We start from the raw sequence: 24,844 nt of genomic DNA, 5'->3' as shown, positions 1-24,844 counted from the left end.
ACGGTCACTCTCCGGTCAGTCATCGGGGGAGGGGGGGGGGGGTAGAGGTGTCTCGTGGCACCTGCCTCTGTGGAAGGGTGGGAGGGGACCCAGCCCAAGCCCCAGCCCCAGCCGTAGGACCCCCGGGGGAGCTGGATGTGTGGGCTTGGGTTAGGGTCGGCCTCAGCATCCCTCAACCCAGCCCTCCCCTACACTGAGCCACGTCCCTCCTCCGCCTCCCCGCCCTCCCGGGCCCCGCTTCCCCTCCTTTCCCCGCCCACCCCAGGTTAGGCCCCGCCCCCAAACCTAGCCCCTCCTAACCCCACCCATTTCCTCCCCCTCCTTTCCCCCACCCAAGGCTAGACCCCGCCTCCAAACTTAGCTCCTCCTTCCCCTCCTCTCTCCGCCCCGTCCCTTCCCCCCTTCCCTTCCTTTCGCCTCCCAGGACAGGCCAGACCCCCTCCTCCCCTGCTTGCCCCCTCCTCCCCCACTTCTTATCCTCTCCCTCCCCTTCTTTCTTCCCCTTCCCCTTCCCTCTTTTCCCCTCCTCTTGGAGAGCTAGGCCCCACCCTCTCCTCCTCTCCCCACCCCCTCGCTTCCTTCCCGTCCCCTCCAGCCGCCGCAGCTCTTTCCCAGTCTCTCTCCAGTCTTTCCCTTTCTCCTCACTTCCCCTCCTCTCCCTTCTCCACAACCCCAAGCTAGGCCCCGCCCCCGTCCCTACTCCTCCCTCCCGGTCCTCCTTTTCTTCCCCTTAGCTGGCTAAGCCCCGCCCCCTCCTCCCCTCCCCGAGCCCCTCCTTTCCCTCCTCTCATCCCGCCCTTCTCACCCGCCACATCTCTCTCTTCCTCCATCCCTCCTTTCCCTTCCTTTTCTCCTCCTTAGTAGGCTAGGCCCCGCCCCCGGCCGCCTCCGCTCCTTCCGCTTTCTCTCCTCTCGCCCTTCCCCGCCTCCCCAAGATAGGCCCCGCCCCCTGCCGCCTCCTCTCTACTCCCCTCTCCTCGCTCCTCTTCTCTCCTCTCCCGGGCCGGGCTCCGCCCCCGCCTCCCCGGCTCCTCTCCCTGCTCCCTGCGAGGCGGTGGCGGCGGCGGCTGAGGCGGCTCCGCCCGGCTCCGGCTCCGGCCCCGGCCCCGGCCCCGGCCCGGCGTGAGCATCATGGACTTCAACGTGAAGAAGCTGGCGGCGGACGCGGGCACCTTCCTCAGCCGCGCGGTGCAGGTAGCGCGCGGGCCGGTCCCGGCCGGGGCGGGCGGGAGGCCGAGGCCAGCGGCCCGTTCCCCGAGGCCCCGCCTCCCGCGGCTGACAGCCGGGCCGGGGTGGGGCGGGTCGGTAACGGAAGGAGCCGCGGCCTCGCCCTCCTCCTCTCCCCGAGGGCCGCGGGCGCTGGGGCTGGAGCGAGGCCGGAGCCGGGGCCTGACCTCCTGACCTCCCCGGCCGCCGCCGTCGGGTCCCAGGCCCTCGGAGCCACGCGCCGGGAGGCGCCCGAAAAAGGCAACCCCTGCCCGGTCCTGGGCCCGGAGCCTCCGAGCTGAGGCGGCGCCTTGGGGTGCTCCGGGACCCCGGGGCTGGAGCGGGCGTCTCCAGCTCGTCCCATCTCCGGGCGCCGAGCTGGGGGTGCGCCCCGGGGCTGGCTCCGGCCGCGCTCCCAACACCCCCCTCCCGGAGCTCCCAGCGGGCTCGCCCTGGGGCTTGGCCCGGACTTACCTTGGAGTGCTTCTCTTTGGCTAGGGACCCTAACGTACGGTCCTTGAACTTTTGAAGAGATCTGCCGTTTCAGTGTAACTGGTTTCCTTTGTTATGCTGCACATACTATTGTGCCTTCTAAAAAACCTTCTGGAAAGGGCTCCGTGGGTTTCACCAAACTGCCAAAGGGGTCTGGGACTTAAAAAGCCCAGCTCTGTGTCCAAGCTTTTCCGCAGGAGCTTTTTTTTTTTTTTAAATGAGAGGAGTAGGTTAGGTAGGCAAGGCCGAGGGAGAGGTGTCAAGCAAGAGGAGTAACCTAACTTCTTTATCAGGATCTTAGATTTGGAGCTGGAAGGGGCCTCAGGGGGCCATCCAGACCAACGCCCTCATTCTGCAGATGGGGAAAGAGACCGAGGTCGCACAGCTAGTGTAAGCTGCAGTCAGGTTTCACTTAGAAAACCTTTGCACTTTCTCTTATACTGTGCTATTGAAGAAGTGCCGAACTAGGACGTTCTTGGAAGCCAACTAACACCTACGTTTTAAAGATTCACCACGGTTTAAGACAATTACACTTAAAAAATAAGCAATACACTCTAGGTTCCAAAGCCCACCAGGACAGCTGCCATAATTGCTCCCTTAAACACCTTAAAAATTTTTTTATTACTAAGATATCAAATTTATGTATGATTCTTAACGATATTTTAAAACTATATCACCTTGAGTTGTAGTGAAAGTAGCTTCTTTTAAAAAATTAGCCACAGTTCAACAGGTCATAATTTGAGATTGAGGTTTTTTGGTTGTGTAAATTTTCTGTGTTCGTGTGTACTACCAGAAGTGATTGAGGACTCGGAGTGAATTTAAATTTATGGTGCTTGATCATTTTCTTCTAATTCTCCTCAGGGCTGGCCATTTAAAAAAACCAATGAACTGGTTTCCTTGGTCATGTTTTGTTTTGATCTCCTATAATACCCATAAAATAATTCCCTTCTTTAGGGCGATTGATAATTGATAAAGAGTCTAGTTCTTCCCATGTGTATTCTTATGTTCGTAAAACAGGGTGCCAGTAGGGTTACTTACACATTTGTTTATGTTGTCGGATTTGAGTTATTTAATTAGTCTTTCTGGGATTTGAACCTTATAGTTTCACTGAGAAATTCACATTTTCTATTTACGCCACTAAAATGTCACCTATAACTGTATATCTGTTAAAAAGCAGGAGACTTCTTCTGACCCAGCTAATTTCAGTTGAAATTTTACTCATTGTTTCTTGAAAGTTTGCCTCATAAATAGATCAGTGACTAGTCAGATTTGTTCATCATTCAGATCAGCAAATATTAATTAAGCATTGATCATATGGCAATCACTGAAGATGTAAAGGATAAAAAAGACAGGTTTCATCCTCAAGGAACTTTATATTCTACTGGCTTTAAAGATGTGACAGGTACATAGATAATGATTATAGATAATGTTGGGTATGGAACCAAATCTTAGGTTGGAAGAGTTGAGCTGGAAAGGACAGTTGGGTATCTGGTCCTACCTCCTTATTTTACAGATCAGAAAGTGGAGGCCCAGCAGAGGTTAAATGACTTGCCCAAAGACATACAGGAAGAAAGTGGCAAAAGTGGAACTTGAACCTAAGTCTTCAGATTCTTTTCCTTGTAAGAATACATGGCCTCGTCATGCAGGAAAATTTGAGAACAGAAGGAATACTTTTCCACTGGCCAGGCAAGAATCAGGGAGAGTTTCAGGCTATATTGTGTGTATTAAAAATGTTTGACTAACTGGATGCTTTTTTCAGTAAATCAGAATTCCAAGTGCCCACTAGGTCAATTTGTACATTGGCCAAACCTCTAAGTGCCAAATGCAGTTTTAATCTCTGTCTATATTTAACATCTTTCTCCACATACTCAGTTCCAATTGGAGTGACTTGGTTTGATATGTTTGTATAGCCTAAGGAGACACAACTGGAATTTACTATCCTAACTTCAGAAGACAGACAGTAAAGTCTAGAAGTGGTGATAGTAATGCCTTTAAAGAAGTGGTGATTAAAGAAAATAGGAAAAGAGCTTTTGTGAGCTTTATTTATGCTGAAGTCTATTTAACCTGTTAGTAATACCATTCTGTAACAATAACTTGGACTGATCTTTTCAGGAATAATTTTTAAAATATTATACTAAATTAATATAAACAAGTCAATTTTTTATTTATTTATTTATTTATTTATTTTAACATTGCTGGATCCATTACTTTAAGAATAAAGCCACCTTCCAGAGTTAAGAGATTTTGGGACCATATCTCATGTGAGATTGAAAATACTGTGCTTGAGTGTTTAGACAAAACACTATTTTGTGAAGCTTTTTTCAGTTACAGCACTTAGTCAGTAACTGAGATCTCATTCTACCCTTTACTGACATCAATAATTACAGCAGTCATAGAGATCATAGATTTAGAGTTAGATTGAACCTTATAGGTCATCTAGCCTATAATGAGTTACAAAGTCTAATGAGTTGCAATTAAAGCTTGAGAACTGTACCCGACCAGATAAATTATAAAAGTAAGGAAAACAAATTTTCATCTACCTAAATATTAAGAATTTTCCACTAAAATCAAATAACGTCTCTTAGTATTGGTAAGAATAAGCAACAAACCAGAATTTTGTAAAGACCCCAGATTCCTTATTTCTCCCACTCGCTTGTACCTGTTTATTTTAGTTTCCTCCAAATGGCAGACCTTTTAAGTCTTAGAAAAAAATCCCATCTCTTCCATAAAGTTGTTCCTGACCACACTAGGCCAAAGTACTCTATCTTTCCTGTGGACATTATTATCCATATTATCAATTTGTTGGTGCAAACTTGAGATCTCTTCTATCATTATCTTGAACTGTCATTTAAAGCTCTTATAAGATTAATGTCAAAAATGGGTTTTGTCTTTGTTTATATTATAACACTGAGAAGAGTGCCTTGTAAACAATAGTCATTCATTGTTGAATTAAAAGGAGAAAATATATAATTTTCATTTTAAAACCCTATCAGGAGGCCAGGTGTAGTGGCTTATGCTACTGGGACAGCTGAGGCTAGGGAATCACTTAAGGTTGGAGGGGTCTGAGTCTTAGTACGGATAAAGCTAATCAAGTATCATCACTAGGTAGCCTGGACAGGAAAACAAAGCTTGTGTGCTGATCAGCAGTGAGAAGGCTCCTCTACTTCCAGTCTGGGCAAATCAGGAGACCTAGTTTCTCAACCTTCCCACCACCACAAAAAAGGCAGGATAGCAAAAGGATTATGTTCTGCACCCTCATTTCTTAGAAGGACAGATTGCCTTCAGGATTTCACTCATACCACCTTCCATATGAGCCCCTTTCCTCCCTTCCCCAGCCCCTCAGTGTCCTCTCTCCCAAAACTACCTTATATTCATTTTTAAAATTTATTTTTACTTTATATTTTATCAATTACATGTAAACAAAATTTTTAACATTTTTTTTCAAATTTTGAGTTCCAAATTCTATCCCCCCTCTCCTTTCTTGAGCAGGCAAACAATTTGATATAAATTATACATGTGTAGTCATATAAAACATTTCCTTATTAACCATGTTGCAAAAGAAAATACCTTGTATTCATTTTTATATATTCTTTATGTACTTAGATGTACATATTGTCTCCCCCTTTAGAATGTAAGCTTCTTGAGGGAGGGGGATCATTTCATTTTTGTCTTTATTCCAAATTATTCCAAAGGCTTGATACACAGTAGGTAGTTAATATTTATTTATTTACTTGTGTGCTGCATGTCAGAAAAAAATATTTGTTGGATCCCCACTACACAGTACATTCTGAAGTCAAACTATGTTATGCACAAATTCCCTTTGGAAGAAATATGGCTTCTCATGATTAAGAACTTAAGAAGCATGATCTTGGTGTTTAATGTGAGTTTTGATTCTCTATTGTTCTGTTTAGGATGACTGTTTCTTCTCTCTTTTTGTAAAATATTCTCCCTTTTCTCTTTCAAGCCTCCTTGAGAACCCTTCTTTTAGAGATTATAAGGTTAACAACTTTTCCATTCCCTTCCCATTCTTATATGTAAAGCACCTCATGGATAAAATTCATATAGTATGAGTAACCCTTACCTATTTAGTGTCTCATATATTTTTGTGTTAGGACATCTGGAGTTAAGTATCCACATCACTGATTGGTCAAAATCATCTCAGCTCAATATCATGCTAGATGCTTCCAATTTTGTATGTGGTTATTCCTTAATTAAAACAAGATACTTACTTTTCTGCTACTTTCTTAAAAGGGTCAAAATTAATGTCTATAAGAACCTCACTTTTTACATTTGCCTTCTGAAAGCCTTGTGTTTTTTTTTAAATTATGCTTAATCTTGATATTTTATAACATGAAGTAATTAGGAGAAGTCCAGAGAGAAAAATTACGTACCTAATTTTTGTTCTGCAACTGTAGTTTTCTTAGAATAGCAATAGGGAAGAATAGGAAAACCCCTCTACTGGTGCAGCTCTGCATTTTGTAATTTTAGAGAGTTCCCCAGGGCACTGACAAGTTAAGTGATTTGCCCAGGATTATTACCAAATCAGTATCAGTGAGAACTTGAATCTAGGTCTTCCTTACTCGGGCCCCATCTCTGTTCATTAAACCATCCACTTAATATGCTTTAAAGTGGTGACAGAGATAGAGCATTTATTAAAGACATATGGTATATTCTAGTATACATTGTGTTAAGCAAATGCGAGCAAACAAAACAGTTCCTACCCTCAAGGAGTTTTCATTCTAGTTGAGGATTAACAGCACCAAATGGAAGAGCTGTCAGGCTGGGAGTGGTTGGAAGGGCCCCTGGAAAGGGGCTACTGGATAGGAAGTTGAGATATGGAGAGGGTCAGCAGAGGAGCCATGGAGCTGAAGTGAAGTGAGTATGGCCTAAACACCTCACGAAATAATCAAAGTTCTAATTGTCATTTTAAATACTGCTTTATATTGTACCCAGAATAAATAATGTGCTGAAAATTATGAAACTTCCAGTTCAACTATTTATGTATTGCTTAAACATTGACTTGGTGATTTAAAAATTAGATATAATCAAGTTATTTGAATAGGAAAACAAAAGTCTAGATGATATGAAGATAAAGACCTGGGTTGTGGGGCAGCTAAGTGCTGCAGTTAGTAGACTACTGGCCCTGGAGTCAGGAGGCCGTGAGTTCAAATGTGACCTCAGGCACTTGACATATTTACTAGCTGTGTGACCTTGGGCAAGTCACTTAACCCCAATTGCCCTGCCCTCCCCCCTCCAAAAAAAAAAGACTCAGGTTGCCAAGATGGGGTAAAAGAAAAGTAATGTAGGGAATTATATATGTTTGATACCTAATTATGAGATTAGAAATCTTTCTGATTTTCTAATAGTAAGTTATATCAGAATTTTTATAATATCCATCCTCCAACAAACTTGGATTCTTTCAAAAGATGGTCCTTCCCTCATGGAATTAGTAGTTAATATTCCCTCCTTCATTAAATGTATTTCTCGCTGAATTTATATGTTTTATTTTTTCATGGCCCTGTGTGAAGCAGGGAATAGGATAAATGTACTCAAGTCTCATGGTCTATCCAGTGGGCCACACATTTTTTAATAGAGAACTCAAGTATGGTTGGCCAGGACCAAAACTTTTTAGGTGCTTTTAATCTTTATGATGTGTTTAAATTTTCAAAAGAATATAACCTCTCAGACGTCTCTATCTGGCTTTTTTATGTCCAGGAAAAAGCCTTTTTATTCCCTTTTTCTTCTTTTTCTACTCTCTCTAGCCATTGTAGTTAAGTATACTGCTAAAACAACATTTCATTTAGAACAGTTTGTAAGGAAGAATAAGTCAGAATGCTGCTTTTACCAAATCACCCTATCCTCTTTCACTGTAGTAGTGAAATAATAACAGGAAACACAAATTACAGTTTAATTCTTGGTACTTTTGTATTCATGGTTTTCTAAGTGTGATAGTTCCTTCTGTCATTGTAGTCAGTCTGTAAACACTTATTAAGTGCTTTCTATTTGCTTTAATGCCATCCTTTCACCTGGGTCTTTTCCATTATCTTATGGGTAATCCATCTGACACTCTGAAGACCTTAGATACTCGTTGGATACTTCTGGGTTAACATTGTAGCAGCTGGGCTGTCCACCTGTTACCTATCTTATTTTTATTACATGACCAGCTTACCTCTTTTCTCTTCATACCTGTCTTTGATGCCTTGAATGTCACTTCTTGTCATTATTGGTAATATGCTGCAATCTTCTTGTGCCAGGTAGGCATCTTTCCATTGCCGTCAGGTCCCCGTAACTTTTAATTCTTAAAAGGTTTCGTGTTTCTGCCTTATAACTTCGTGTGAAGAAAATGTTTAAATAATATAGAAGAGTGGGGTTTATTGTTTTCAGAATGGGTAGGTTGGGGTGATCCACAGCTAATGCAGGTAGTATGTTGAGTAAATCTTATGTTACTTACGTGTAGTGTAGATCTCAGACACTAAAGATACATTGTAAACTGAGTCTGTAATTGAATTGAAATAAGATAATACTGTTTTAGATATTGAAGAGATGGTGGAGTTTACAGAACCAGGGAGGTGAAGTAATTGCCCAGATCCATCCAGGAAGTGACACAACCAGAGCCCCACCCCAGGCTCACTTTTCACAATACAACACTTGACTGCAGAGTTTGTAATGTTTTCCACAAACCCACACTGATTGCTGCTGCAAAAGTTGAACTTTCTTTTTAACTTCATTGGTTCCTTGATCTCGCCGATGTGGGCTACTTGCTCCCGGCAAACGGTAGATTCTAGTATGTCTGCTTGTCTTCATCTGGTGCTACTTGTGTCCAGATTCTCAGGTACACAACGTAGTGGAACATTTTCACTTAATTGCAGTAAGTAAGGGGTGTTCACCTGTTACTTCTCATTCTATGACCAGACTAACTCCTTTTCTGATACATTTCTTCGACTTAGACTACATATGTGTACTGTTCCTGTTTTAGAGTCCTCCATAGTCTATTTAGGGCTACAGTGTCACTTTCCATTGCCCTTTCAGTGATCACAATTGTGTGAACCTTTTAATGATGTAATCTGCCTGATTCATAGCCATATAACTTTACCAAAAAGCTGGTTTGGAAAAAAATGGGAGTTTGTTTCAGGGAGAAGCTTGGCATCATTGACAGTGCTGCAGTTGAATTCATTTTCTTATTTGTACTCAGTTCTGGGCCCACTTCGTTGGACCCAATTTATGGTCCATTTTTATTCAAGATAATATGTACTGACAGACAAGCACGTCTGGTATATGGGCTTTTGGAGCCCTTTTTGGGGTTGCTCATCCCTTGGCACTCCTCTCAACTCTCACCAGTGGCTCCCAGAAGCTGTAATATGCACAGCAGCCACACCCAGTAAACCATTTCGGCAGATGGTTAAACTGAGGGTAACTGACCAGCCTCAAACCCATCCGTGAGTTGGGGGGTAATCTATCGCATGTGAAGATGTCCCCTGGTGGAATGGGTAGATGAGAACAGTTTGTTCCAATGGCCATGAAGGCTGCTAAAGCAGGAGCTGTGGAATGCTTAGAGCTTGTTGGGACATTGAAGATACCAAGGTCATCCACTGCAGCCTGGGTCGTCACTGTTCCTCTTGACTTTTGTCTTGCCATTTTTCTTCTATGATTCTGGATGAGAGGGGCTGACAACTTTGTGTAACTCTTAAATCCATTTCAGTCACAAGTCAAGACTTCACCCTACAATGTCATTAGTCCTCTTCGAAAATAAACGACAGAACAACAACAACTGATAGACAAACTCTGCGGACCATTCATGCAACTAAACATTTTCTGAACAAGAGACTTTATCATCCACTAGGTATCTCTTGTTTAGATAGGCCAAATTTTAGTGATTCTGTATCTCATTTAGGAGGCTCTGGAGTGTTTCAGAACTTGCAGTCAGTGGAATATTATTTGTAAACAAACATCTAGAGGACTTCACTTTCTACAAGGAATCCCTCTTTCTTAGGGGCTTTGCATTGGACAACCTTCATGACAGTGGCAAGCACCTTAGATAAACATCTCCCTTGTTTTATGCTCCATATGATGTAAATAGTTGATGAGTCACCCCACTGTATTATCTCTACCTTTAAAGGAATCCTCTATGATTTTAAGATATTCATAGAAGTAACCTAGTTGGAAAAGAGCTATAAGACTATATTTTGCTCTACTAAATCAGATACTTCTTGATAGCCAAATAGTGGGATCTTATACTTTCTGTAGTTATTAAAAGGAGGTTTAATGGCTTGAAAAAAAATGAACTGATTAATGGAAAATCTCTTGTTTTCTATGGTCTAAACAGTTGTCAAAGGGAACTGTTTTTTGTTTCTTTTGTGTCAAAGTTTGCCATTTGGAGAACGTTGGATAGGGTTTTTATAATCTTGATTTAATTTAGTATCATAGATTAAAAAAAAAAGAATGCTAGACAGACCTGATATGTGAATTTAGTTGAACACAAAAGATAAATTGGCAGAGATAGGAGGGGAGGTGATTAATTACAGAAGGGATCACAGTGGAGCCCTTCTAAGTACTGACCTCCCCCAGGGCATTTAAAATAGGCTTCAGTTTATATATATATTTTTAAATCCACTTAAAATCATAGACTCTCAGAGCTAGAAAAGCACCTTAGAGGTCATCTAGTATAGCTTTCTCAGTACAAGAAAGTAAGATTGCTGGACTAAACTGTTAGCCCTTCCTGAATATAACCATTTAAAATAAACCACATATTTTTTGACTTGACTTAGGATATTTTCATTTCCTAAACACATTTAGTCTATAGTAGAGATTACAGACATTATAGTAAAAATGAGTTGTTTTGATTTTGAAATGTGTATTGCTAAAATGATCTTTACATATAAAAATTAAAAAGATTTGGATGTAGTCCCATATAATAAAATATTCATAGCAGCACTTTTGTGGTAGGGGAAAAAACAGTGGGTGCCCATAAATTGGGAGTGGATGACATAGTCACAGGTTTAGAGTTGGAAGGGAACTTAGAGGTCATCTGGTACACCCCTGTAACCCAGAGAGGTTTAACAATTTTCGCAATATCACTCAGATACTACAGGTCAGAGCAAGAATGCAGACCAAAATCCTGACTCCAAATCTTAACCCTCCTTCCACTGCATCACACTGCCTCCCTGTGGTTGAATGGATTAGGAAATAAGTATATAATAGAATATTACTGTGCTATAAGATAACAAATACGAGAAATTTAGAGGCATATGAGAAGACTTGTATAAACTGATGTGGAACCAGGAAAATAGTAAATATCATGACTCCAATAGATTATTTGCCAAAGCCTATTGTCCTGCCACATTAATTTTTTTAAAAGAATGAGTCTGCAGAACAAACAATGGACACTTTGACCAGATGGAAAAAAGGCACAGCAAATACAACTGGTAAGGTAGATTGCACATATTGTAGAGGGCCTTGAAATATAGGACTAAGTTTGTATTTTATTCTCATCAGTGAGGAGCCATTCCTTAATGTCGTCTCTCAACTAGAAGGTGAGCTCCTTGAAAGTCTCATTCTTTTATTTCTACCCCAAGTGTTTGACACTAGTAATTGCTTAATAATGTTTTTCTTTTCCATTCAATTCCATTCCACTAAAGGCTTTTGAAGAGGGGGCTGTATGATCAGACCTGCATGCTCCAGTCTAGTACCGCATTGAATTTTTTATTCATGTGGATATTGCCTCCAGTAATACAGATCATACCTTGTCTATGCCTGCCAACACTATGGCGTTCATCTTTGCCCTCCTTCCTATAAGGTCGACATTGGATGTCCATCGAACTTGCTGAATGCCTTCCTCAAATTTTCTTAATGTTGCAAGGCTCCCAGGGGAGCATAAGCCGCTGCTTATCCTCCACTCCACCATGTGATCAACTGATATTTCCCAATGAAATGTAACTTGGACCTCCTTTCTCGTCTGCTTCTTCCTAATTCTTTGTGGTGTGTCAGAACCTTGTCATGACCACTATGTCTTTCTCTCTTACTCTCAAAACTTTCAGTTCTTGTATATAAGGACCTTTGTTTTGGTAGCTACATGAAGAATAGGTTGTAGAAGGGAGAGCTGAAGGTAGGAAGACCATGGAGAACTTTACTGCAGAAATCTATGCCTGAATGGCCTAAGTAACAGCATGGAGAGCCATGAGAGTATATGGATGCAGGTGGTACTATGGGGACAGAACTGATGAGACTCGGCAATTAATTAGAGATAGGAAGAATCTAAGATCACGCTGACATTTCAAGACAGGGTTATTTGAAGAGGAATGCCCTAAACAGAAACGGGAAAATTGGGAGGAAGAGAGATTATCTGACGGTTAAGACAAACACGTTTTGGGAAAAGTTGAGGTGTCTTTGGGACTTCCAGCAGACATTTGGCAATGTGGTATTAGATTGGGTTTTGTGGATAAGGTGTGTTGAAGCTGTGCCTTAAAAGATGGCTATAATTTCGACAACTGAAGATGGTGGGGATAGGAGGGAGAGGATAATATATATTTATATTCCAGGTAGAGGGCTCCTAGGTGGTACAGTGAATAGAGCACCCAGTCTGGAGTCAGGAAGGCTCATTTTCCTGAGTTCAGATCTGGCCTCAGACACTAGCTATGTGACCCTGGGCAAGTCGCTTAACCCTATTTGCTTCAGTTTCCTTATCCGTTAAATGAGCTACAGGAGGAAACGGCAAACCATTCCAGTACCTTTGCCAAGAAAATCCTACCAGGGTTCACAGAGAGTTGGACATAACTGAAACAACTAAACACAGAGGGGATAGCATAAGCAAATGTGGAAATAGGAAAGCATGTGGGTGTATTTTGGGATATAGCAAGAAATATATGACCAGTAACTCATATGACCAGTGACTTGTCAGTCAGTAAACATTTACTAAGATGCTTTATTATGTTCCAGGTACTGTGTGAAGCTCTGAGGGTACAAAGAGAGGCAAAAGACAGTCCCTGTCCTCAAGGAGCTCAAAATCTAATGGGGGAGACCATAGGTAAACACATATGTGCAGACAAGCTATATACAGGACAAATAAGAAATAATTAAATGAGGAAAGGCATATAATAATATGCTAATAACAACAATAGCTTATAATAGTATTATTATAATAATATTATTAGCTAATAGTAATAACTAATATTTATATAGTACTTAGCCAGGCACTGTGCTAAGCCCTTTACAATTATTTAATCCTCACCACAACCCTGTGAGGTGGGTGCTGTTATTATCCCCATTTAACAGATGAGGAAACTGAGGCAAAGAGAGTTTAAGTGATTTGCCCAGAGTCACACAGCTACTAAGTGACTGAGGCTGGTTTTAAACTTAGGTTTTCCTTACTCTAGACCTGGCACTCTATCAGCTTCACCACCTAGCTGTAGAAGATGAGGTTTTAGTTGGGACTTACTTAAAGGAAACTAGGGAAGCCAGGAGGTTAAAATGAGGAAGGAGATCATTACAGGAATGGAGGACAGCCAGAGAGATGAACTGTCTTGTTTGTGAGACAGCCAGCAGGCCAGTGTCACTGGATGGAAAAGTACATGGCAGGGAGTTGTAAGATGACTGGAATGGAGGCGGGGGCTGGGTTATGCAGGACTTTAAATACCAAACAGGGGATTTTGCATTTAATCTTGGAGATAGTATGGAGCCACTGGAGTTTATTGAGTAGGGGGTGACATGATCAGATCTGTCAGATCAGCCACTTTGATGGCTGAATGGAGGATGAATTGGGGTGGGAGAAAGGCTTGAGGAAGGCAGACTCCCCCAGCAGCTATTAAAGTCGTGCACGAGTGGGATAATGAGGGTCTTCGCCAGAGTGGTGGCAGTGTTAGAGGAAAGAAGAAGGTGCACTTAATGTAGATGTCCCCTTTATCAGATTGCAGTCCTTCCACACTTTCTCATCCCCATTCTCCCACAAATCCTTCCAAGTATTCAAGGCTTTTTTAAACCCAAATGAGGTCAGTGAGGCTCTCAGGCTGATGACCTGTCATATCTCCTCTCTCTCTCTCTCTCTCTCTCTCTCTCTCTCTCTCTCTCCCTCTCTCTCTCTCTCTCTCTCTCTCTCTCTCTCTCTCTCTCTCTCTCTCTCTCTCTCGCTACGCAACTCACCTCCTTTTCTGATCCTTGATTCACTAAGTGATTTTCCTTCCCTTGCACTCCCCCTCCCTTTTTTTTTAATAGATGTGGAAATTGAAAGATTAAGTGATTGACCCCAGGTCACCCAGGGCTACTCCATGATTCAAGCCCAGTTACCCTAGCCCTGGGTGTCTTCATTAGCCTTGTTTTTCCTGTAGCTTTTGGTCTTTGGAATGAAATTCATTTCATTACCTTTCCTTATTTCTATCTTATGTGTGGGCCTTTTTCCTCCTCTAAAGCTAAGTAGTTAATCATTGAGATCTTTGTTGATCCACTTAGGATGGATCCATCCATCCATCTTTTAAAGTACTCCTCTTTTTTTTTTTTTTTTTTTTTGCTTTCATGGGAATCTTGTTTTTCTTGGACTACACAAATCCTCAAGTAACAGAGTAAGATAACTTTTGGGAAATTACCACTAGCTGCTATAAAAATTTGGGTAAATATCATTGGTAGATTCAGTCCCATTGTGTTTCAATTCATTATTCTTTTCTTAAATGCCTATATGCTGTCTTGGTTCTTATTGTGACTTTTTATGATGCTTTCTTGTTTAGAGGGAAATTACACAGGAGAGTATAAACCCAATCAGCTTCTGGTTTTGTTTTATCTGCTTTTTAGGTTTTCCTCTTTAGGTTCTCAGTCTAATAATAGATCATGTAGCTCTTTTCTGTTTACACAATGCTTTCACATGAATTATTTCATTTAATCTTCATAGAGTCTTTGTCTGAGTAGGTGTGTTATTCCTGTTTTACCAATGAGGAAACTAAAACTCAAAATGCACGAAGTCATGCAAGTAGTGTCAGAACAGGACCCCAGTCTTCTGACTTCTAGAAGATCTGTGTATGAAATCCAGTATTGAAATCAACTAACCTCCTTTAATCCAGACAGATAGGAATCTTTTTCCCCTTCTAATACACTGCCCCAACTAAGCGATTAAGCATATAATGAAGGAAAACTCAGTGCCTTCTTGAAAATCAAGCATAGAGTGATTAGGTAAGTTGATTTCCCTGTCCATGTTGACAAAGTTCGTGGAGTGAGAAAAAAATTACTTCCTTCAATATTGAACTCTCAAATTTCTTGGGTTTTAGAGTATTTCCACAAAAAAAACAGCCTTGACTTCTTTTCAAATGAATCCAGTGGCTTTTGAATTTAAGGATAATTTTTTAAAAGCTAGGTGGTCATTTCCTGTTAAGCAAATATCACTATTTCTGTACCAGATCCTAATAACCAGGAATTTAATTAAGCTTAATATAATTTCTAGAATATAAAAATAGAACCTTTCAGGCTAATCCTAGAAGTGGGAGGGAGCAGCAGTAGTCTTAAGTTCCTAAACACTGCCCACTGGCCTAGGATTGTGTGGATGTACCCTGCCTTCTCAGATGGAAAGGTCACCACACTTTGCCATAATCCCTTCCAGGACTTAGATGGTAGCAGGAATCAAGAAAGGTCCCAACATGGTATAATAGAAAATACACCAAATAAAGAGTTAAAAGATTCTAAGCCCTAACAGTAGACAGGTGCAGAGGATTGCATACAAGGTATAAGGCATACCTTTGAGGGTGTCCAGGATAGTGATTTTGAGCCTGGCTATATCCAAATGTCTCCAAAAATGGTATTTTCTCATTTTAAATAAAGTTGTTATTCAAAAAATATTTAATTAAGTTCTGGCTTTTTTAGTTTGTTTGAATAAAAATGTCCTTCGTGATCATTGAATAAATGTTTGCCATGAAAGATAAAAATAAAATTTCTGGATGCACCCACACCCCCTGATGAAATGAGCCATACCTGCCTGTGGTTATGTGAGTGTGGTTGAGTTTTTCCTCACTGCAATGGACATGACAATAAGTATATTACCTTACCTGCATGGTGGCTGTGAATGCTTATAAACTGTGAAGCACAAGTATGTGTAATTTTGTTGTTATGGATCAGTAAATAACATTTAGCTCCCCAATACAGCAGGCTTCCTGGCTGCTGCTTTCTAGCATAACACCCACATGTAGGGTGTCTTCACACCTTTGGGACACGGTACAAAATGGAGCTTAATGCTTATGGGCTGAACAGCTTGTAACTGTCTATAAATTATAAACGATTTATATGATAACTCAGGAGATACAAGTTGTGGGTTCCTGTTGAGGGAAGCCTAAAAAGCAATAGAGTAGTAAGTCAAGAAGGCTCATTGGAGTGTTAGTACTTATTTGACCTGGTGAAAGTTTATAGGCCAGGCCCATTTAGGACCTTTGCCCTCCACTCTCCCAGTATTCTTTCCCACACTAATGATTTCCTTCTCTACTCAGCTTCCCCCTTAAGTGATCATGTCAGTCTGTTAAGTTATCAGGATGTCTGGCCATTAGGGATTTGTACACCCTGATTTTGAAACACTTTCTAGGTGATGAGTCTTTTGGAATACATCTTATTCATGAGTTGGGAACTGTCTGTATTTATTGTTGATATAATACTCATTTATACTCATATAAATTTATGCTCAAAAGTAATCATATTTTTAAAACTTAATTTGAGAGATAATTACTTTATTCTTTTTTTGTCAAAAACAGTTCACAGAGGAAAAGCTTGGTCAGGCAGAGAAGACTGAATTGGATGCTCACTTAGAGAACCTTCTAAGCAAAGCTGAATGCACCAAACATTGGACAGAAAAAATTATGAAGCAAACAGAGGTGCTATTGCAGCCAAATCCTAGTAAGGAATCCTTTTTCTGACTTGGTCTTATTTGGCAGTTTTATTTAAAGTGCTACTTCTACTACATGGATGGGTTTTTTTTTTCCTAGTTAGTTTTAATGGGTCTTTTAATTTTGGAATTTTTTTGTCTTTTGTTTTCGATTAAAAATGGAGTATTCTACATTTTTCTTTAGTACAAAACCTTTGTATATTATGATAGTATTTGAAAGCTTTCTGGAATCTTGTTTAACTGAGTACAATCAGAATAAAATGCAAGTTAAGCTCAGTACCTAAATTGTAAAAAAATCAAGCTCCTTTACTTCTCAGGCTGTGATCTCAATGAATTTTAAGAAATATATGATTGGAAGGGCTACGGAGATAAACAAATCCTCTTGTTTGCCTAGAGACAGGAATATTTCTGAATTATTCCAGACATACAGTACATTTGGGTTACTTTGTATTTTTCCAAACATAGAATTTTAGAGCAGGTAATTTTATATCTGTTTTATAGATAAAGAAATTGAGTCTCAGAAAGGTTAGGTGAACTTGACCTAGGTGCTACTCAGCTTATTGGCACTGGACCCAGAACTAAGATTCAGGGCTTTTAACACCCAGTCAAATACTCAGTCCACTGTATCATTTTGGGAGGGGGGGTGGGGGAAAGAAAACAAGTGACAAATGGTTGATGGGAATGAGCCATGTGAATTTTTTCCTTGCCTAATTCTCCCCGTCTCTTCCACCATGACATGTTAACTGTAAAATGTCATGAAATTATTGTTAGATATTTTATCTGGATTTAAAATTTTTTAGAGTTAGAATTTACTACTCCACATGAACATCAAGTTCAAGAGCTATAAGAAGCACTATTAATGGTTCTAGGTTTTTTCTTACTTAGCTTACATAGCTTTTTTTGTTTTTTTCTTAACAGACATTTCTTTAAATGAGGGATAATTTCTTTGGAGAAATGTTTAGTCTTTCATGCTTATGTAGTTCATCTATCATGTAAGGGCATTCGTTTAAGGCCTAATGATCTTAGCCCGGAAAGAATAGGCACTTTTATTTCAGTGCCTTCCCTTATGATAACAAAATTTTTTCTAATATATATTAGTAATCCACAGTAAAAAAATTCCTGTAGTCATTTATTTGTATGCAAAACCAAGTAGACAATCAACTTACTACTTTTAAATGAATTTTAATTAATGCTCCACAGTGGCCTATTAGCCAGATTTAACTTAAAGTATATATTCGTCCTAAATTCAGTCCTTGAAATGTAAACACCCCTCCATTCTCCCAAATCACAAATGTCTCTGAAGCATTTTCTACTATGCAGCAAAATCTACCATAGAAATCATTATTGCTCCAGTGTTAACATAACAGAAGTAAGTTATGGCTGGCAGATATAAAGTGTGAAGTTGTTTTCTTCATCCCAACTAAATTAAACTTACAGACAGATGTGTATCATAATGACAGTATATTGCTGGCATCAGGTCACTATCACTTCATAGTCTGAACTGTCCCATTTACAGACTCATTCTGTATTTAGTCTTTAAGCTCTTGGAAACTTTCAGCTAGGCCTAGTAGAGATTTAGATTAAGGTAGCAGAGACTTGTATATCATTCTCATTTTCTAATAATGGATCTCTTCTAAACTTAGAAATAGCTTGTATTTACATTTTCTAAGTCCTGGATATAGGCAAACATTTAATAGATTTGAAAGAAAAATCTAAATGGAACAAAGGAGTTTTATGCCTGAGTAGCTGTTTGTACCAGACTTTTTAAAAACTTAAAATCACATAGGACTCTCATATAACTGCAGGAAAAGTTTTACCTTTTAAAGTAATTTTAGTATCTAGTTATTTTAATGTTTAATTCCTGATTTTAAAAAAAAGATCACATAAATAAACTTCTAAAGAGGAAGGATATTGGTCTGTTAGCATTTTGATGGTCAGATAAGATTTTTTTGCTATTTTTTACAGTCAATAAGATTATATTTTAATATGTGGTGGTAGCTTCATACTTGTTTAAAGAGATGGCATGGTTCATAATAAAATGTTTTTAAAAGTAATTTGCTAAACTAAAAATAATATTTTAAGTTAAGTTTGTAATCTTAACTTTTCTCCAGATGCTAGAATAGAAGAGTTTGTTTATGAGAAGTTGGATAGAAAAGTTCCAAGTCGTATAAACAACCAAGAACTTTTGGGGCAATACATGATTGATTCAGGGAATGAGTTTGGCCCAGGAACTGCTTACGGTAAGTGAAAGCCAAGAAGATTTGGTAAGAAATACTTTATAGTAGGATTTGATCTTCATTAGACATACATATTTTTGAAATTACTTTAGGTTCAAATTTGGGATATTCAGTTGTTACTTGAAGCAACAGATAAGTTAATTAAAAAAAATTAACAGTATCCATGGAACTCTGTAAAAGCTCTGCCTTAAAAACTCTGATTAAGTTCTTTGGTTGGAAGATTCATTTTCTTACACTTAGTAGTATTAGATTAAGTATACTATTCATTCTTATGCACACATTTTCATTACACAGTTACACAGTGTAACTAAAATTTTTCTACCATGTGCCGTTTATGAACAGGTGCATAACAGATAATTTTCATAGTAATTGAAACTCAAGGAAAAAGGAACTGAATCTTGAATTTTTGAAGTACAGTATGAAAATTGAAAGCTTTTCAGCTGGGAGGAAAAGAAAGCACTTAGTGTAGAGGCTCAATTACCTTTTGTTACACTTGAAAACAAAATCATAATATGAATGGTAAATGCACCAGCCTGGTCCTTAGTATCATTTAAACCTCAACTTAGGGGGTTTTTATGTACTTTACTTATTTTTACACTTAGGACTTCATTTGTTTTACTCAAAATTTAGATTTCTTGGAGTTCCAAGGATGTTTAACATCTCTGAATTACATAAACATTGGGGCTTTTAGTTCTTAGGAAGGTAAAGAAATTCCTGACCTGTGCTTTTTTGAAGGAAAGAATTAAAATTATTTCTTCACAGTTTTTAAGGTTGGCTAAATCTGTATTATACTGAGATTTCAAATTAATCATTGTCCCTGCCTCATTTTAGTCACAAACTTATAGTAATGGCTAAAAAAAATCAGTGGTTTTAGTCGTTGAATTTTAGATTTGAAAGGCACCTTGAAGATGATCTAATTCAACTCCTTCAATTTACAGATAAGAAGAATCAGCCCCTGCTAGCTGAACTGATTTAATCAAGATCATGCTAGTTAGTGTCAGAGTTTGGCCCAGAGTGCTGGCGTTTTTTCACCTTTGCCCTGATGGTCTTTCCACCATCTCATGATGTTCCTGCTTCACCTCTTAGTAGAGTTGTCATTGATTCTGATACATGTTCAATGTCATTTTGTCCATCTTTATTTTCCTTGACTTTTCTGAAAGCATTTGACACTGACCATCTCAATCTTCTTCCTGTTTTCTCCTTCTTTGGCTTCTGTGAGACTGATTTTTCTTCTTGGCTTCCTTTTTTTTCCCCTTCCACTACCCGTGTTTTGGGTATACCTCATGTCTTTATCCTTGGCTTTCTTCACACAATATTCTATCTGCTTTAGTCACCATTTCTGTTTGGATAACTCTTATATCTGTGGTTCTTGACCTGGCATCTCCCAAGAATTCTTAATGCTTAATTTTCAACTGCCTGCCAGACATCTTCACATGAATGTCCAACTAACCCCTCAAACTTAATATTTAAAAAATTAAACTTATCTTTTGCCTTATTCCTCACCCCCTACCGTTCTTTCTTCTAAATTTCCTATGTACATTGTTTGTACTACCATTCTCCTAGTTATGCAGACTTGAAACCTCAGTCTTTGCTTTGATTATTCCCTGTCCTTTCACCAATGATCAAGTCATTTGCCAAGCCTGTCAGAGAACCTGAGCTATAAGAGACCTAAGCGGGAGCATCCTCTCCATGAGCCCCACGAATAGTCTGCAAACCAGTGAGGCAGATGGTCAATGCCTCCCAAGGCAGGCCAGCCCGCTTGGAACAGCCAGAGTTGCCAGGAAATTTGCCTTCTCTTGATATACAATCTCAACTCATACCCATTGTTCCTAGTTTTCCTGTCAGGGACCAACTAGAATAAGTTCAGTAACATCCCAAGTTCCTTCAGTTTTGTATTGGAAAACATAGTCTCCAGTTTACTCACTACCCTCTTCTGACCATGTTCTACCTTGCCAGGGCCTGTATAGTATGTGATGCCTAGACCTGGTCTAATCAAAGGAGAAAACAGTGGGACTGTTACTCCCCTGGTTGTGGAAGCAATGTCTCAGTTTATGCTGCTAAAGATTATGTTAGCTTTAAGGGAACTGTTGTAGCACGCTGTTTAAAATTTGGGCTCCAGTCTTGTAAAAGCTCTAGGTATTTTTCACACCAGTTGTTCTTTAGCCATACCTCCTCCGTCCTGCTCTTGTGTAGTTGATGCTTTTGAATCTAAGTGTAGGACTTCTCATTTGACCCTATTATGAATTCTGACTAAGACATCTAGCTTGTAAACTGACCCAGCCTTTATGACATTTGCAGATTTGATAAACAGACCATGTATACCTTATCCAAGTCACTGATGTAGGTCCTGATAATATTACCTCCTGTCTAGACTACTGTAGTAACCTGCTGGTTAGTCTCCCTGTTTCAACAATCTCCCCACTCCAGTCCGTTCTCCAGTGTCTGAATCAGTTGTCAAACTGATCTTCCTAAAGTATAGGTCTGACTATGTCGTCCTTCTATTCAGTTAACTCCAATAATTCGCTATCACTTCCAGGATCAAATTTAAAATTCTCTGTTTGGCATTTAAAGCCTTTCATAACCTGGGATCCTCCTACCTTCACTTTTCTGCAGTCCAATGACACTGACCTCCTTGCCTCTATCTCCTAGTTCTGGAACGTTTTCACTGGCTGGCCTTCTGACTTCCCTAGCTTCCTTCAAGCTTCAACTAAACTCCCATCTCTGAAAGAAGCCTTTCCTAGTCCCCCTTAACCTTCCTTTTGTTGATTATCTCTTCTTTGTCCTGTCTGTATTTGTTTGCATGTAGCTGTTTACATGTTGTCTCCCACCTTAGACTGACTGAGCTCCATGAGAACAGGAATTGTCCTGTCTTTCTTTGTGTACCTAATGCTTAGCACAGTTTCTGGGTCCGTCATAGACATGCAATTAATACTTGTTGCTCTGTTGACTAAATGCTGACATTTAAGGGATAAAAATCCCTTTAATAATAATATTCTAGAACTTGTTCCAGGAATAGAAATTAAGCTCATTAGCTTGTAGTCCATCCTCTTCCTGTTTTGAAAATTGTGACATTTATTTCCTTTCAGTTCATGAATTTCCTCACATGAGTATATGTTCTTACTCTACTGTGTTACTCGTTGCTGTTCATTTTGTCTTTTTATATGAAGTATACTCATGCGTCTTTTTCCAGTCAAGAGTCGTGTCCCACCAAGTCATGTTTCCTGTCCTTTCTACTTCTGCAGTGTCCCATCTCTGTCCCCTCATTTTCATGTGCTCTCTGTCTCACCTGAGCTGCTGTTATCTCCTCATAACTGACCTCTTGGTCTTAAGTCTCTCTTCTGTCCTTTCTTCACACCACAGCTAAAACAGTCTTTCTCGTGCACAGGTCTGTGTCACTCCCTGCTTAGAAAGTGTTAGATGCTGGGCCTGGATTCAGGAAGGTCTGTGTTCACATCAGGCCTCAGGCATTCACTGGCTCTGTGAGCCTGGGCAAGTCATTTAGCCTCTGCTGCCTCAATTTCCTCATCCATAAAATGACATAATAGTAGCACCTACCTCACAGGGTTCTTACGAGGATCAAACAAGTATATATAAAGCATTTCTTAAAACTTGAAATGCTAGCTATCATTTCACTGGCTCCCCTAAGAATAACATACACACTCTTTATCCTTGGGCATATTCAGAGGCCCTTCCCCACCCGCCCACGCTAACGTGATCTGAAGCAGCATAAACTGAGATGTCACATCCACAGCTGGAGAAGTGGCGGTCCCACTCTGGCAGACCACATGTGGGCCTTACTGGCACTGGTAAACTGGAACATGTTCAGAGGGGGGTGGCAGGTGGATGGAAGAAAAAAAAAGCATGTGGTTTGGAGATGTGGTTGTTAAACATTTAACACCTCACCCTGCTCAATCCCCTGGGCTTCAGTTTCTTCATCTATGAAATGAAAGGATTGAATCAAATGGCATCTGAGATCCCTCCCAGCTCTAAATCTGTAATCCAGGACAAGTTTTCTCCTGAGGTTTTGCTCAGGTGCTCTCTCTGCTAGGAAACCTTCCCTTATCTTCCCTCCTCTACAGCTAGTAGAGACTCCACTCTCCCAGATCTCACATGCAGCTCTGACCTTTCTCATTCCAACTTGTGTCAGTCATTATTATGCATTTCTCAATGCAACTCTTATGTAAGCTAGATGGCACAGCGGATAGAGCACCTTGCCTGGAGACTCCTCATTCTGAGTTCACGTCCGGCCTCAGACATTTACTAGTAGTGTGACCCTGGGCAAGTCACTTCACCCTGTTTGCCTTAGTTTCCTTGTCTGTAAAATGAGCTGAAGAAGGAAATGCCTAACTACTCCAGTGTCTTTGTGAAGAAAATCACAAATGGGGTCATGAAGGGTCAGACACAGCTGAAACAACTGAACAACAAAAAATACAATTTTTATATCGTAGACTTCTTGAGAATGGGGACTATAATTTTTGATATTCAATTCCATATCATCTTATACAGTATTTTGCATGTAGTAGATACTGTTACTGAAGGAATGGTACCTTTCAGCTATAAATATTCCTGTTATCCACAGATACTTTACAAAATATTGTGTGAGCATTCACATCATATAAACAGTTTTGTATTATTCTAATACTGTATCTATATTTTAATGCTGAGTTAATTTTATGATTTAAAATAGCCAAATTGTTAATTATAATTAATGTTGATTTAATAGGAAGGCATCTAGCAATTATATATTTATAACTTTAAATATTTCTTGATTTAAAAATTAACCTAACTACAAGTCATAGGATCGGAACTAAAGAGTTGGAAGAGACCTCTCTCAGAGACCAAACAGTCAGACTACCTCGTCTTGCAGACAAAGAAGTTCAAGTACTGGGAGGTTGTGACTTGCCCAAGTTTACACAGATAAGTAGGCATCAGAATGGGATTTGAACCCAGGTGTTCTAACTCCAGGATCAAAGTCTTTTTTGAGGTTATATAATTTTTACTATTGGTTTGGTAAGAACTATTTGATTTTTGAATAGGCAAGCTACTGCTTTATCTTCTCATTGTAGGAGCTTAATAATTGTATGCATTACCAGAAGATTGTAAATAAAATTTTCTTTTACAGGTAATGCCCTCATCAAATGTGGAGAAACACAAAAACGAATTGGAACAGCAGACAGAGAACTGATTCATACATCTGCAATAAACTTTCTTACTCCTTTAAGAAACTTTATAGAAGGAGATTATAAAACAATTGCTGTGAGTTGGAAGACTTTTTTTTTTGTAAAATAGTATATCTTTATGTACCCCACACTGTAATAAGTGTTGGCAACTATATTCACCTTCTTATTGACTGATTTAAAAGCCGTGATTACAGGGATGTAACAGGCACAGAAATTTAAAAAAAAATCCATCCAGTTGTGCCCCCTGTTCAGCACACCATTGAAATGGGAGTTAAAAGAACTAATGTGAATTCTATTTAGTGGGTAAGACTACAGTGTTAGTATTAAGCAACCCCTTGTCTCTGTCACTGAATGCATCTGTAGGCAATTCCTGGAAATTCAATGAGCTGTCACTCAAGTAGCACCGAAGTCATAGGAGAGTTTGCAGAAATAGACTATGCTTGTAGTTGTTACCCTGTCTGTGGAGACTCTTGAGACTGGCACAAGTCCCAAACACCCACCTGTTTGCCTTAGGGGAACCTCATCAGTGGGCATGTAGACTTCTGGAAATTATGCATCATTTCCTCTTGATTTCCTTAGAAATGTGATGCAACCCTGCCTTATGGAAGAAGTAAATTCCTCTCAGTTGCTTTGACATGTTCTCTTTCCTGCTCTTTCCCCTCCAGACCCACCCCATTATGTTCCCCAGGCTAGACCTTATATATACCCTGGAATGCAAGCAAGAAAACGCTGTCATCTTGATTCCCAGTGTTGAGACCTTGTGGCTGATTTGCAGATCCCTCATTCTAAAACATTTTGGAAATGCATTGTTTTTGGAAAATGTTGGTGTGAAAATTAAATGTCGGTAGCATTTGATTTCCCTATAGCTTTTTAGCCTCAGTCAAAAGAAT

At 39.9% G+C, this 24,844-nt stretch overlaps 1 protein-coding gene across 1 annotated transcript in view; it reads left to right on the top strand.

The window, feature by feature from the left end:
• Positions 1-254: 254 nt before the first annotated feature.
• Positions 255-24,844, top strand: part of SH3GLB1 (SH3 domain containing GRB2 like, endophilin B1) — a 46,000-nt gene continuing 21,410 nt past the window's right edge. Inside the window, exons 1-4 of the mRNA XM_036755419.1 lie at positions 255-1,194; positions 16,407-16,548; positions 18,649-18,777; positions 23,897-24,030. Coding sequence (XP_036611314.1) covers positions 1,132-1,194; positions 16,407-16,548; positions 18,649-18,777; positions 23,897-24,030 — 468 coding nt within the window. The 5' untranslated portion in view covers positions 255-1,131. The remainder of the gene's footprint in view (positions 1,195-16,406; positions 16,549-18,648; positions 18,778-23,896; positions 24,031-24,844) is intronic.

The sequence above is a fragment of the Trichosurus vulpecula genome, chromosome 4, assembly GCF_011100635.1.
Source record: "Trichosurus vulpecula isolate mTriVul1 chromosome 4, mTriVul1.pri, whole genome shotgun sequence".
NCBI classification, from domain to species: Eukaryota; Metazoa; Chordata; class Mammalia; order Diprotodontia; family Phalangeridae; genus Trichosurus; species Trichosurus vulpecula.
The sequence above is the reverse complement of the archived record's forward strand: the minus strand, read 5'-3'. Positions and strand labels throughout refer to the sequence as shown.